This window comes from Plectropomus leopardus, chromosome 13, assembly GCF_026936395.1.
Source record: "Plectropomus leopardus strain MGB_pleo_1.0 chromosome 13, ASM2693639v1, whole genome shotgun sequence".
Lineage (NCBI taxonomy): Eukaryota > Metazoa > Chordata > Actinopteri > Perciformes > Serranidae > Plectropomus > Plectropomus leopardus.
The window spans coordinates 17,194,357-17,208,142 of NC_142188.1; the positions used below are offsets into that span (position 1 = coordinate 17,194,357).

Sequence of the window (13,786 nt, forward strand, 5' to 3'; positions counted from 1 at the left end):
CTTTTAATTTTAATTTAATAATTTAATTTTTAAAAATTAAAAAAAAAACTACTACTACTACTACTAATAATAATAATAATAATAATAATTATTATTATTTATACAGCCCATTTAAAAACGAATATACAAAGTTTAAAAATAAAATAAAAAAGCTAAAATATGTTTATAACATATCTATATATATCATAATAATATGTTATTATATGAAATATTATTTTATACTAGCTGTATTATTTGATATTGTATTATACCAATTTTTAAATAATGCAATGTTGTTTTTCTGCTCTTAAGGGCTGAATTTTATATTTATTAACGGACTGTTGAATAGTTAACAACAAATACACTTGTTTATAAAAAGTACATTCACGCGCTCAGGTAACCCCACACCATGGATGTAATATAAGGTCGCCCCCATCTGAAACGTCACACCGCGTCATTACCGTGCGACTGTAGATCCATGGTCAGATGCAGTCGGCTGTAAACGGAGGAAGGACACGGAAACTGACCGCTCGGATGTTGAAAAGTGCCTCATATTTATTCGTTACTATCACCTGAAATTGTGAATGACGAGCTTCTCGGTGCGGTACTGCCCGGTGTCCATGGTTACATCACGTTTTAACGGCCAGGACTCTCCCGAGGAAGTGGAGAAACGAGAGAAACTCTGCGAAGGAGAAACATATTTTGTTGAGATTTCATCGTACCCACCTGTCATCCCGCTGCATTTGTGCCTCTGACATTTGTAATTATCGCGTGAGTATCAGCCTGGGTTTCCTCCGTCTCTTCGGTTGATCTGCCTAACCGTTATGTTATAAAAAGGCATGGCGTATAAACATCACGACAGCCTAAAGTAATCAGAAAACCGGTTTGTCCGATGAGACATTTGTTAGGAGGATGCTACACGCTCACAGTCACATGTACATTCACTGTATTTTTCCCACAGCCATGGATGTGGCACATTTCTGAGCCTGAAGGATGACATCGGAGGCTGCGGTCTCCACATCTGCCATCAGCAGCTCACCTGCCCAAAGGGACTACCACTTTCTGCGCTCCTTCGTAGCTGGCGGTAGGATCTGTTCAGTGGTGGAAGAAGTATTCTTTTATTTCTCATCCCTAACACAAGATAAAGTACTAATATCACAGTGTAAAAATACTCTGTTACAGGTTAAAGCCAAAGTCAGTACATTCAGGACAATGTACTTAAGTAGCCTATGAAAAGTACAAGTACCCAACGCAGAAAAGTTTAAAACCTCAAAATTATTTAAAAACAATAGAGCAACGCCCCCCAAAGAAAATATTAAAAAAATAATAAAAACCTTAAAATTATAAGAAAAGAAAAAATCACACCCCAACCCCAAAATCAAAAGTATATTTAAAAAAAAAAAAAAAGTACAAAAGGCTTAAATGTTTATCAGAGTAGTTGGCAATTAATTTTCTGCCAACTAATTGTTGCAGCTGTACTTGTATAAACTGTTTAGTACTTTAATTTATAATAAATCTTCATATTTTATAAACTCTTATTAGGTTTTTATGCAAAACTTAATTTGTAAAGTAACAAAAGGTGTCAGATGAATTTAGTGAATTTAAAAAGTACAATATTTCCCAGTAAAATGTAGTGGAGTCAAAGTGTAAAGTGGCATGAAATTAAAATACTTAAGTTAAGTACAAGCACCTCAAATTTGTACTTATGTACAATGCTTGGGTAAATGTACTTAGTTACAGTCCACCACTGGATTCGTTTGTAACATCAGTTTCAGGTCAGTTTTTATATACAAAAGGCACTAGGGCACTGTTTCAAGCCTTCCTGCATCTTCAAAACTGAAATCCTTTACTTTAGAAACATGTTCTCCTTTGCTTTACTCCTCCCCCGCTTTGTTTTGGGACCCAGAAACTAAAGGTGTTAAATTGAGAGACTCAGAGACTGCTAAAGCATAGGTTATAAGCTGATGTCTGCACAGCTAAACTGACTTTAATTGTACTGTTTACATTCATCAAAACCTTGATAGCAGCTCTGGTGATCCCATTCCTCTGCTGCAACTGATCTCTGGCCTGCTTGTGGAGCTTGGCAAGCAGAAACAGAAGAGCAATAAAAAAGACACCTGACACATGAAGAAAAAGAAAGAAAAAAAACAAAGACAATCCTGGGTACTCTGTCACTAAATTACGTGTTATTCACAGACTTTATGCCCCTAAAGCACGTTGTGCAACCTGTGCACAAAAGCACAGCGTCCGTGTTATGCCGGATTGAAACAAATGATCAAATCTACAGTTTTTACAAACAGACACGTTGTGGATTTAAACATATTATTAGTTTGTACAGTATCTGTTTCATATTTTGCAGAATTTAAAATTTTAAAAAAAGGGCAAAAATAGTATATAGTTATACAATGCAGGCAGGTAGAAATCTGACCGGGTTTATTTGAAGCCTCCACCTAAAAAAGTTCAAATATTATAATGTTAAAGAGACACACAAAAAAACCCACAAAAACAGTGTGGCAACAACAAAGTAATGGCAAACTAACTAAAAAATAAATGACAAAGTTAACAATAATAAGTCGTACACTGTGTTTGTATTACAGAGTTAAGTGTGTTTCTGCGTTGTTTGTGGTTCTTCCTCTTTTATTTTGAAACGTGTTGCACTTCAAATTCTAACAGGTTGACTGTTCTGCTTGTTTCCTTTTTCTCTGACTGTTAGCTACTTTAAAACCCATAATGACTAACACTACTCTAATAATTCAATGTTGAACTATTCAACTCTTTATAAATGATGGGCCTGTTTCATTGACAGATTCACTCAAGATGAATTAAAAAATATTCTACTGTAGTGACCTGAAAAGTTGTGCATTAAATAATAAATGCATCAATGCTGTGTTTCCCTGTTTTGTTCAGGTGTTGCAGGATGCTGTGCAAAGACTACCATCGCTCCTCTGGACAGAGTCAAAATTCTCCTTCAAGCCCAGAATGCCCACTACAAACATCTAGGTAAAAATATCAGCAGCCAAACGTGAAAAGCCGACATGCGTTTGTCTTGACACATCTGTGCCATGAGTGACACTTCTGATCTTTCTTTGCAGGAGTGTTTTCCACTCTCAAAGCTGTGCCACAGAAAGAAGGCTTCCGTGGCCTGTACAAGGGTAATGGGGCAATGATGGTCAGGATATTCCCTTACGGCGCCATCCAGTTCATGGCCTTTGACAAATATAAAAAGGTAAAGTACGTACTTTATTGTGGAGTGACACTTTCAAAGGGCAATGTTATAAAAACTGGGTTATAGTAAAACTGATAACAGTTGTCTAGGAAAATGTGATATGCTTTTGTAGTGTTACTGTATGCTTTATGCTATAATTTGAAGCAAAACACAGTAAAATTTCTGCGCATTTTTATATTGGTGAACCTGTTGACCTTTGTTAGTCTCTTTACAGCTTCTAAGTAAACAGATCGGGATCTCCGGACACATCCACCGCCTCATGGCAGGATCTATGGCAGGTGAGTTATCTTTCTCTCTGATAAGAACTGCCTTTTCAGTCTGTGCCAGGATATCGCGTACTCTACTGACTTGGACATTGTGCCTCTAACGTCTCTATCTTCTCTAAATTTATATTAGGATTATAGATATTAAATTGTTCTCCTGAATCAATGACAATATTCACATTTGTCACCTAAGTACAGATTTGTCCATAATGACAAATGCTGCACCACCACAATGTCAGTAAGCATCAGGCCTTGTTATTGTGTTATTCAATCTTAAAAACAGATACTGAAGTGGTCAGGCTCCCACTCTGCTGCATCTGTATAAAGACACTGAGGGCCCAGTCTTACACACACGCAAAGCAGCACACAACAGCACACAACAGCACACAGCAGCACACAGTACAACTGTCATAGCCAGTTAAAGACTCATTTTAGAATGAGGTGTGGTTAGGTGCACTGTTGGAATATTTCTGTGGGAGAAATACAAAATAATCACACTACTCAGACATTTTGGTGTTTGTTTCATTAAATAGAAGGTCTGCTGTTCTGAAATCCCTGTATACAAATCACAGCTCCATTTTACATCAGGCGAGTGCATCCCCATTAGGACAGACCTGAGCACATTTACACAAGAGCAGCAATGTAACTTCCATGATTATTTCAGAAGCTAAAAGTTTAGTTCTGTTTCCTCTGTCAAGTTTAGAACTACAGTTTTAAATTTTTGCTGCTTAAATGTCCCACAGTATTGCAGTAGTGAAATCATTCTTCTTACTGCATTACCCTCAACAAAACAACAACAACAACAACAACAAAACCCCCAAAATGCTACCTTCTCCATTTTGCAAATCTGCAAATTAAATAGCAGTGTAACAGGTGCAGGTGCACCTTGCTTTTCAGGGGAATGGGAGATGACGCTCAGATTTGTTGAATGCATGTTACACCCAAAACAAACCTATGATTAATTAATAGACTATACAACCCCTGAAGGACTAAAAGAGATGATAAATTCCTTATCTTGTGTGTTTTCAGGGATGACTGCAGTAATATGCACCTACCCTTTGGATATGGTCCGAGCCCGACTGGCCTTCCAGGTGACAGGAGAGCATCGCTACACTGGAATTGCCAATGCCTTCCAAACCATCTACCTTAAGGTGACAAACAAACAGCAAAGTTTTCACAAACTAAAAATGCATGAAAATGCTCAGTATGACTTTCATTGCAAGTTTTTTTTTGTCAACATTGTTACTGTATCTACCTCTTACTATCACGCCTGTTTTTCTTATTTGTGCAGGAGGGCGGCATCTGGGGCTTCTATAGAGGACTTACTCCAACACTTATTGGAATGGCCCCTTATGCAGGTGAATATTAAGATTATTTTGCAAAGATTGATGCCGTTCTTTGATTTGACTCTCAAGTCCTCCTTCACACATAACCAGTGTTCTGTGTGTTGAATTGTGTCCCACCTGCTGTATCCTCCAGGTTTCTCATTCTTCACCTTCGGCACCCTGAAAAGCCTCGGCTTGAAACATTTCCCCGAGCAGCTGGGACGCCCCTCCTCAGACAACCCCGATGTTCTCATTCTGAAAACCCACGTTAACCTCCTCTGCGGAGGGGTCGCTGGTGCCATCGCTCAGACAATATCGTAAGTGCTGTCGGCAGGCAGCTAACAAGCCTCAAGCTGACAATGGGGCTGGAGTTTTCTGTTGTTTACACCACTGTATTGATGGTTGATGTGTCACATTATGATTCTCACTAGGTATCCTTTGGATGTGGCGAGGAGAAGAATGCAGTTAGGAGCCGTGCTTCCTGACTCTGAGAAATGCGTGTAAGTAACACCAATGTTCCTCCTCTTCATATTATACCATGATGTACTGCTGTACATTATACCAGTCAGAGTGTGAACAGCATGCTACATCAAATAATATTAGGACAAACCTTTGCTTTGGATTTCTTAGCATTAGTGAATAAAGTTGTGAAAAAAATAGCTGTTTAAGTATTTTGTTCTCTTGTGATCTGGTTTGATTTGTATGTAGCCCCTCTGGGATCAGATGGTAGGAAAAAAAAGTGTGCAAATGGGTTTTTAAATCCATGACCTTGACTTTACAATCCATGCAAACAAATTTATACAGTGTATCTTATCCATATAATATAGCTTGATCACAGTCTCTACGTTCCTTCAGCCCACCACCTCAATGTTTTCCCATACTATAGCAACAAATGCAAGCTGACATCAGCCTATGTTATTTTAGCTTCATCTTCAAAGCAATAATAAGCCATAAAATTACAATTCTGCATTGTTGAATAAAAGCAATTACCACTACCAACAGTCATGCCGCTTAAGAACCTTATTCAATGTGCTGACCCAAATTATTTTGTCAAAATTAGAAAAATGAAAGCTAAAATCCCTGGGGGAGCTACATTAGCGTTGTAAATCTGATTACATGGATTACAAAACTGCGCACAATTTTGTTACATATCAGGTTTCTTTTTCTACCATGTGACCCCAGAGGGCCGCTGGAGATTTAGGAGAATTGCAGTGGAACTGCAATGTTATTTGTGAAACAATAACAAAAAGAGAAGTGAGGGAGAAGTAATTGTAAGGGTGTACTGCCATGAGGGTTAATGATAAAGATGAAACAGCCCACACAACACAGCGCTGATGGACTTCATCATTTCATGAGTATTAGGTTGAGTGCTCATCTAAAGCTACTCGATTAATTGGCACTGAGGAAACTGGTTAAGTCTCATTAGGGAGTTTCCTCAGGCAAGTTTCTCTGCACTCTCTGTAAAACAGCATCCTTAATAAATATTGTTTTTTAATATTAATTGAGGAGTTCCCTCTTGAAATATTTCCAAGTTGGTTTACTAAGCATAGTTTGATGGAGAGAAGAGAGGTTGGTGGGCTGTTTATATGAGGTAAAATGTTGAAGTCCAAAAGTTTAGGGAGCATGACAGAAACTGAGCTGTAAAACTGCAGCAATAAACAATTTATGCTCGTACAAGTTCACACAGTCTAAACACTGCTCATTGTTCTTCCATTATGTGCATTTCCTTAATATTTGGGAACAATCTAAGGTCATTTGTCTCCTAGCTAAAGTTTTTTGTGTTTTTTTTTTAATATGACATCTGTTCATCAACATAATTTAGTTCCCCATAGTAAAGGCAAACATAAACAACAAACCTTTCTAAAAATACATGTTTTTATATTGCACTCTTCATTCAAACATTAAGTGCCAAGTGCTTCACAATTTTAAACAACATAAAAATAAGAAACAGCAGTTAATACAATTTTGCAAAACTAAAAATTACAAAATACAATGTTAAAAATCAATAAATCAAAGTCTGTGAAATACATTAAAAATCACCAGGAATGAAACATTTAAATTGTTGTGGAAACTCAATACTTTTCAGCATAACACAGAATTTGCGTTGGTGAGCTCATGAAAAATAAAAGCCTGAGGACATAACATGACCACACTTAGGACACAAAAACCCTAAAAGTAGATTCCTCTGTCTGTTTTTTCTGTGCTGTTAAAAAGTGTATGATGTCTTGTCCCCTCTCACACCTAAACAGATCCCTGAGGAAGACCCTGATGTACGTGTATAACCAGTATGGGATCAAGAAGGGATTGTACCGAGGCCTTTCTCTCAACTACATCCGCTGTGTCCCCTCGCAGGCCGTGGCCTTTACCACCTATGAGTTCATGAGGCAGACCCTCCACCTGAACTAGTCGCAATTTTTTTACGCCTTTCGAGTCTGCCTCTGGGTCTGTGCGCTCCAAGTCATTACGCAGATCGACCACAATGCTTCCATCGTAGAGCACTATAACGCGCTCCATCTTAAAGTCTTCAGCATGAGAATTGCCTTTTCCATGAGTTCAGTGAAGGCACTGGGGTTAGTAAATGCTGAAAAAGGGAGCTGGATATCAGAGAGATTTACTGAAACACGACGTGGCTTAAATTTGGCTCGGGGCAGCGATATGCTCTTTAACATTACTGGCAACACCACAACAACCGTCTGATTGTTTGAAAACCCCCTCATTCCTACAGACACTCTCATACTCTCACTTGTCTTTTTCGGTCTATCTCACGATGTCGATGAGATTTTAAGACTGACATCAACTTAATATGATTAAATTAGCTTTTTTTTTTTTCCTTATCAATTTCTTTACAAGGAAGGGAACTCAGTGGTGTGCAATTCTTTAAATAGTATATCACTAAATTCTACAGCTACTTTTTTTTTTTTAATTGTTCATCATATCTTTTTACAGACTTGGTGATAAAAGGTTGGGCTGTTGAAATGTGGCTGGAGTTTTAAAATAATCTGATGATTTATATTGTATATTTAAGTCGTCTTAAAATCTACAGTGCAGATTTGGGTTGCAGTGACTTTAGGAGAAGCTGCTGTTTGTGTGTATTTGCCTTGTCCTCTACACAGATCGAAAATTAATATAACACAATTAACCTGCAGGTTTTATATTTTTAAGATGCAGTGACCGGGGTGGCACATGATTTCAGTTTAACACAGTGTTTATTGCCAAACCTTGAAACAGAGCAGTTACTGTTTGGATTTTCATTTGCTTGTTTGTTGCTGTATTTTTCAGTTGCTTGTTTTTTTTTTATGTTGGTTAATTTTCGTTCATATTTTTCTGTAGCCTAGATGATACTGAAACATGTTAATTGTTTCTGAGATGTGATCAGAAAGATATTTTGAGTTTTGACATAATTTGGATGTAGGTCTGACATGTCTGGAGGGATGTAAAGGGACTCAGGAGAAATTTGCACTTCATCACTATTGCTTTTTCTTCTTTTATTTATTGATTTAACAACTTGTTGCCACTGGGTGGCAGCATTGAATATAAATTGTATTGTTTACTATTAGAAGTGGACACAGTCATATACATTTCATACATCTGTACAGGCAGATTAGATTGTTTTCTGTTTTGCTGAACAAAAGTTGTCTGATAGTGATATAATATATGCAGTGTTTTTACCCCCATTTTTGACTACTCATTAGAGCTACTGAATGGCTTTTTTTGCATTATTAAGCCAGGAGGGCTGACATTAAAGTGGAAACAGACAACTTTAAGTTTTCTCCCTCTAGCTTTTCAAAGAAGTTTTTGTTGCAAAGTCAACCGGATTGCTTTCCATTTTCCTCAGAGTCCAGCAACTACCACAGCTTCTACAGGTACTTTGGTTGTTGCACATTCGGCCATTTCTGTCACTGGTGATAATAAGTGCAAAGAACTAACAGTTATACTCTGTAGTAACTGGAGATAGCTACCCTTAGCTACTGAGGAAATAAAAGAGCTATCCTCTTCGTGTTTTGGTTGCTCAGCAGTTGATGCTCTTCTTTTGTGCCATAAACTGAGCCTTTAATTTCTCTGGAGATCGTACCCCCGGGCAAGACAGCATGGCATAGTGAAAGCGAGGCTTTTAGTGAACCAATCTAAATGCTGATGGTGTCATTATTTTATAATCGTTACATTGTGCAATCGTTTGCTTCATAATAATGAGTTAAAGCAAGAAACTTGTCTATTTCCACTTTAATTACTGAATGAAAGCGATGTTTAATCACTTTTGTTCTCGATGTTTACGTGAGCCTCGTCAGTTTGTTGTAAAAGCATTCTCCTTTCTTCAGCCTCTTGCCTTCCTCTTTATTTAATGTCTTACTTCACAGAGTGAATAATATGTTTGATTGGAGCGTCTTCACATGCTTTCCGCTGATGCCTACTTTTTAGATGACTGTATATGAATGGGGGGAATAGCAAAAAGCAGATGTTTCCAATCTTTTTGGCTTCTGACCCTCTGAAATGAAGCAGTATTTACAAATGACCTCTCATCACAGTTTGCATATATCTACCAGAGTGATTCTTTTCTCTCTGAACCTCTCAGATTATCTCATTTTAATGATGGCTGGAGGTGGTGAAAATCTTCTAACTACAGAGTATACTTAAACTGATATTGTTTTTTTTGCGGGGGCTTACTTTAGGTGGTGATAAACGAATCAATTAAAGCAGAGTTTGCTCAGCGCCGTTTGATTATATGTTGTTGACACGGCAATTTTCTACCCGAAAGTTATTCTGAATGAACATTGTGATTCGGTCTATAGCAGCTAGTGGAACGAGTCAGACGTACTTCTGTCAATGAATTGATTCTCCCCTAGTCCTTGTACCCTATTACAAAAACAGTAGTCCAATTAAAATGGCCTAATTTAGCTATATCCGTAGCTTTACTTTTCTTTGCATGAAAACATACTGACTGTTGGATGAAGGCGGAATTTGAAAAGACTTCTGTTGTTTCATAGCAGCTCCTCAGTTGAATGATAACCATCCATCAACCACTTCAAAAAACACTGGACTGTAGACTTGCATGACTGAAATTGCTACCCAGATAGCTCACAGAACACTGAAAGCAAAACATTTTCTGTTCAACGTGTTGAAAATGAACAAAAGCCTAAAAATCTCAGAACATGTAACTCTTTCAAATCACTATGAAAACTGTGAGGAAACGAGAGACTTGCGTGTAACTCTTGATTGCCGAATGCAAGTATCAATAAAAGCAATATAGTATCCAACTGCGCCCACCTGCCTGTGCTTAAGAGCATAATCACACACACTCAGCGGTGATAAGTGGAGCTACCACTATGAAAACAAAATAAAGTATTCAGTCACATTTCTGCTTTTTATTGCACCACTCATTCATCTACAGTGCTACTGTGCTTTCAAACTTACTGCTGTGTTTATTTTGATTTCTAAAGTCTCCTATCAATCTTTGATAATGGATTTCTGCTGTTCCTGCTGCTCACTGCAACAGATGAAAGAAAGGAAGATATTTATATATGTAAATGTATGTAATCTGTACTGCTTAGATGTGACCGAAAGAAGATGTATCATTTTGAGAATGACTGAACAATGGACAATGCCTTTTTTAAAAAATGTTTGTCTTATTTTCTGGAGTTGCACATGTTCAGTTTTGCCTACCTTGCTGAATTACAATACATGTCACGTTCTTAAAAAGCACCAACTCTTATATCTTTATTTTGTTTGTGACTAAAGGAGTTAAGTCTACTACTTGCAGGTACTGAACTAGTGAATGTGCTCCGACCTGTCTTGACATGTTTGACTTGGCTCAATGACGCACACTTCCTTGTTGTTATGATGTGTGTTGTGATAAAAATAAGAGCTACAGGCTCTTTGCAGAGCATTCGTCATGTTTTTTTATACCATCTTGCAGAGAGGTGAATAAATGTCCATTTTTTTGTTTCCATCAAAACCCAACACACAACTTTCAGCGTGAACAAATAAATCTTCTGTGCCATAGCGGCCAAAACTTTTTGTCTTTTCTGGTCAAACACCTGAAGGCAACAGTGACCTTCCTGCTTTTATTCACTGAGCCCAAAACACAAGCACCCAATGTGAATGATAGTTAGTGCCTGTTAAGTTAAAGCCATAGACTTTAATAATACCTAGACAGCGTATCAAAGATGGCACCAAGTTACAACAGAAAGATCTAAAATGTTTCAACAAAAAGTTGAAGCCAAGTTCAGTAAAAGCAAATTACAAATTAGTGAACAGTTTTTTTTAAAAAAAAACTGGCCTTTCTATGATGTTGGTTTTGTCTCTGACAGCTTGTGTGCACCTGGTATTGACTGACAATCTGCTTTTCCTGACATTTCTTACAATCCTCACTCAAGGGTGTTGATAAAGGCTCTGTATTAGAGAGGGTCCTCTTCAAATGTGGAAATATCTCGTGGTGGCAGAGACACTGAACGCTGCTGCTGCTGTTTTTCCATTTTGCCTGTGCATGATGATAAGAACGTCTCCAGGTTGATTTTACCTGATTTGATGATGATTTGATGCTGAAGGTTTTTCCTCATCCTTTACCTGAACAGCTTTTAACTGATGTTGAAAATGTTTTTCTGCTGTTGTTTATTGGGGCTGCACTGATGTTTAGAAGTAGCTTAAGGCTTCCTTTGGTTGCACGAGCAACAAGTGCAGCTCTATTTGCTTCAGTTTTTATTCGTGCAGAGGATGTGGTAATTGATTTTCCACTGTGAACTGTTTTTTTTTTTTTTGTTTATTTGAGTATTTACTACTTACATTAGAAACACTGCCGTTTGGATTAATATCATCATCAACATTTTAATTTGAAATGAGCACCTTCATTACATGAAACCCACACTTTGTATCAGAAATACACTCATCATTAAAGAGCCTTTTTTCCTTTAAACCACTTTCCATGTTTTGACTTTTGATCACATGACAAATGATCTAACAAGGATTCAAGCATGCATTTTGCATCATCACATAACTCAGTTAATCCATCAAGAGCATTTTGTACCTGTTTTATCACCATCAGACCCTACATTGCTTTTCTTATGTTCTCTCTCTCTGTCTCTCTTTATATATTTATATAATAACACTGAATGATCTTTTGTGGTCTGTAGATATTTCATCACATTGTAGTCTCATTAATTTTATGAACATCAGTTGTGTTGAATTGATGATTTGTGCAGAAACTCATAAGGTAATTAACGTGGAATTTATCACAATGTGCAATTATTTTCCATATGCAATTGCTGTATATATTTTTTACTGTTGAGTTTTGAGTCTTGTTTTTTCTGTTATTTTGCTCTATTTCTATTTCTGTTTTTAGTTTTGCATCCTGTTTATCTTTTTAAAATATTGTTCTTTTTGCTCTATTTATCTGGTGCATATCTTGCTATGATATCCATTTGCTGCTGTAACAATTCAAATTTCCCCGTTGTGGGACTAATGAAGGATTAATTTATCTTATCTTATAATTCTTAGTTAAGAAGCTTAAAATATATTGTCTTAAAATAAAATTTCAGCAGTCAATATATGACATCCTCATACAGACAAAACCCACTGTCATTTGAAGTTTGAACCAATTACAATTTTTGGTCATCTTGAAACCCTTGATGGTCACTGGTCCACATACCTCCGTGCGTTGGGCGCCGAGCAGTGATGCGGTGATCCGATGCTCCGCAGCGGGCTGTAGCTTTGTTGGCACCTGGCTCCTGCTGGCAGACACCCACACAGCTCGCGGCAGCTCTCCTCGTGCTCCCATGTCGCCGCATTTGCGTTCAAAACGAAGTTGCACACCAGCTGCTTTTTGATTGATACTGTAGGAGCTAAATCTAGGCTACTACTTGCAGCTACTGAGCTACTGAACTCAGGCTAGCCTGCTGATGCGTTTTCTTCAGCTCGTTGGCACAAGCTTCTCTTTGTTGTGATGCGTGTTGCGTTAAAAAAAAAAAACATTATGTATTCATACCATCGTGCACAGAGGCGAATAAATGTCAATTTCTTTGATTCCATCAAAAACCACCACGCAACAGCCAACGTGAACAAACAAATTCTCCGCAGTGGCCAAAACCTTATTCCCTTCCGGGTCAAACACCTGAAGGCAACAGTGACCTTCCTCCCTGTATTCATTGAACCCCCGATACGGGCAAAGTATAAATTGTGAATAACAGCTAGTCAGCTATTATCTGGTCAGCTAAATCACACATTTTGCTCCTACAGTAACCTTCTTTATTTATTTACAAGAATCCACATGACTTGCTATCAGGGTAGCAAAGACAAAGTTGTGTGATGTTGTATGTTGATTGTCATTGTAAGTAGTGATACTGAGATTGTTGAGTCTCAGATGCTGAGATCGCTACTGGTTATTACTTTGGTTTCCAGAAAAAAAAAGGGGGGGGGGGGCTGTGCGACACTTCTTCTGCCACTAGACGGCAATACCTGTGACCAACCACACCTGAAGCACTTTTTGCACTTACTAAGGGTTTTTTCCTTAAGTCTAAATTCTTGCTTGTACGTCTTTACTTTGGATAGAAGCGTCTGCTAAATGATTGTAGAATTGTAGAATTGTAGCAACTAATCTCCCTGGGTCCCACCATAAGACAATTATACACATGATCACATACAAGAGACAGCAGATAGCTGGAACATCATTAGTGTGTTTCATCCATAACCCAACTCTCTTGGCCACCCAGTTCCCTATATCACCCATCCCTAAAAAACACCATCCATTTAGTGAATTATTCAATGGCAACAACAAGTTACAGATTCAGATTTAATGAATAACAATGATATTGAGATGATCTTGTCCAGAGGTGCCCCAATACCTGGGGGCCAGCTGCTGCTTGCTTCTAATGAGGGTTATTAAAAAACACATACAAATGACACAAATGCAACTGTTTCATGAGTTTTTGAAATCTTGCTGAAACACATATAAGCTATTCAAGTCCAAAAATAAAATGAATCAATTTACCACTGATGTGTAAAGG

The 13,786-nt window shown here is 37.7% G+C and overlaps 1 protein-coding gene across 1 annotated transcript; it reads left to right on the forward strand.

Annotated features, from left to right (window-relative positions):
* The first annotated feature begins 440 nt into the window (after positions 1-440).
* On the forward strand, positions 441-10,800 carry slc25a16 (solute carrier family 25 member 16). The gene is made up of 10 exons (XM_042502492.2): positions 441-750; positions 941-1,063; positions 2,887-2,979; positions 3,072-3,205; positions 3,420-3,483; positions 4,498-4,619; positions 4,760-4,826; positions 4,948-5,110; positions 5,225-5,293; positions 7,043-10,800. The coding sequence occupies exons 2-10, from the start codon at positions 973-975 to the stop codon at positions 7,197-7,199; spliced, it is 960 nt and encodes a 319-aa protein (XP_042358426.1). The 5' UTR covers positions 441-750; positions 941-972; the 3' UTR covers positions 7,200-10,800.
* The last annotated feature ends 2,986 nt before the right edge of the window (positions 10,801-13,786 follow it).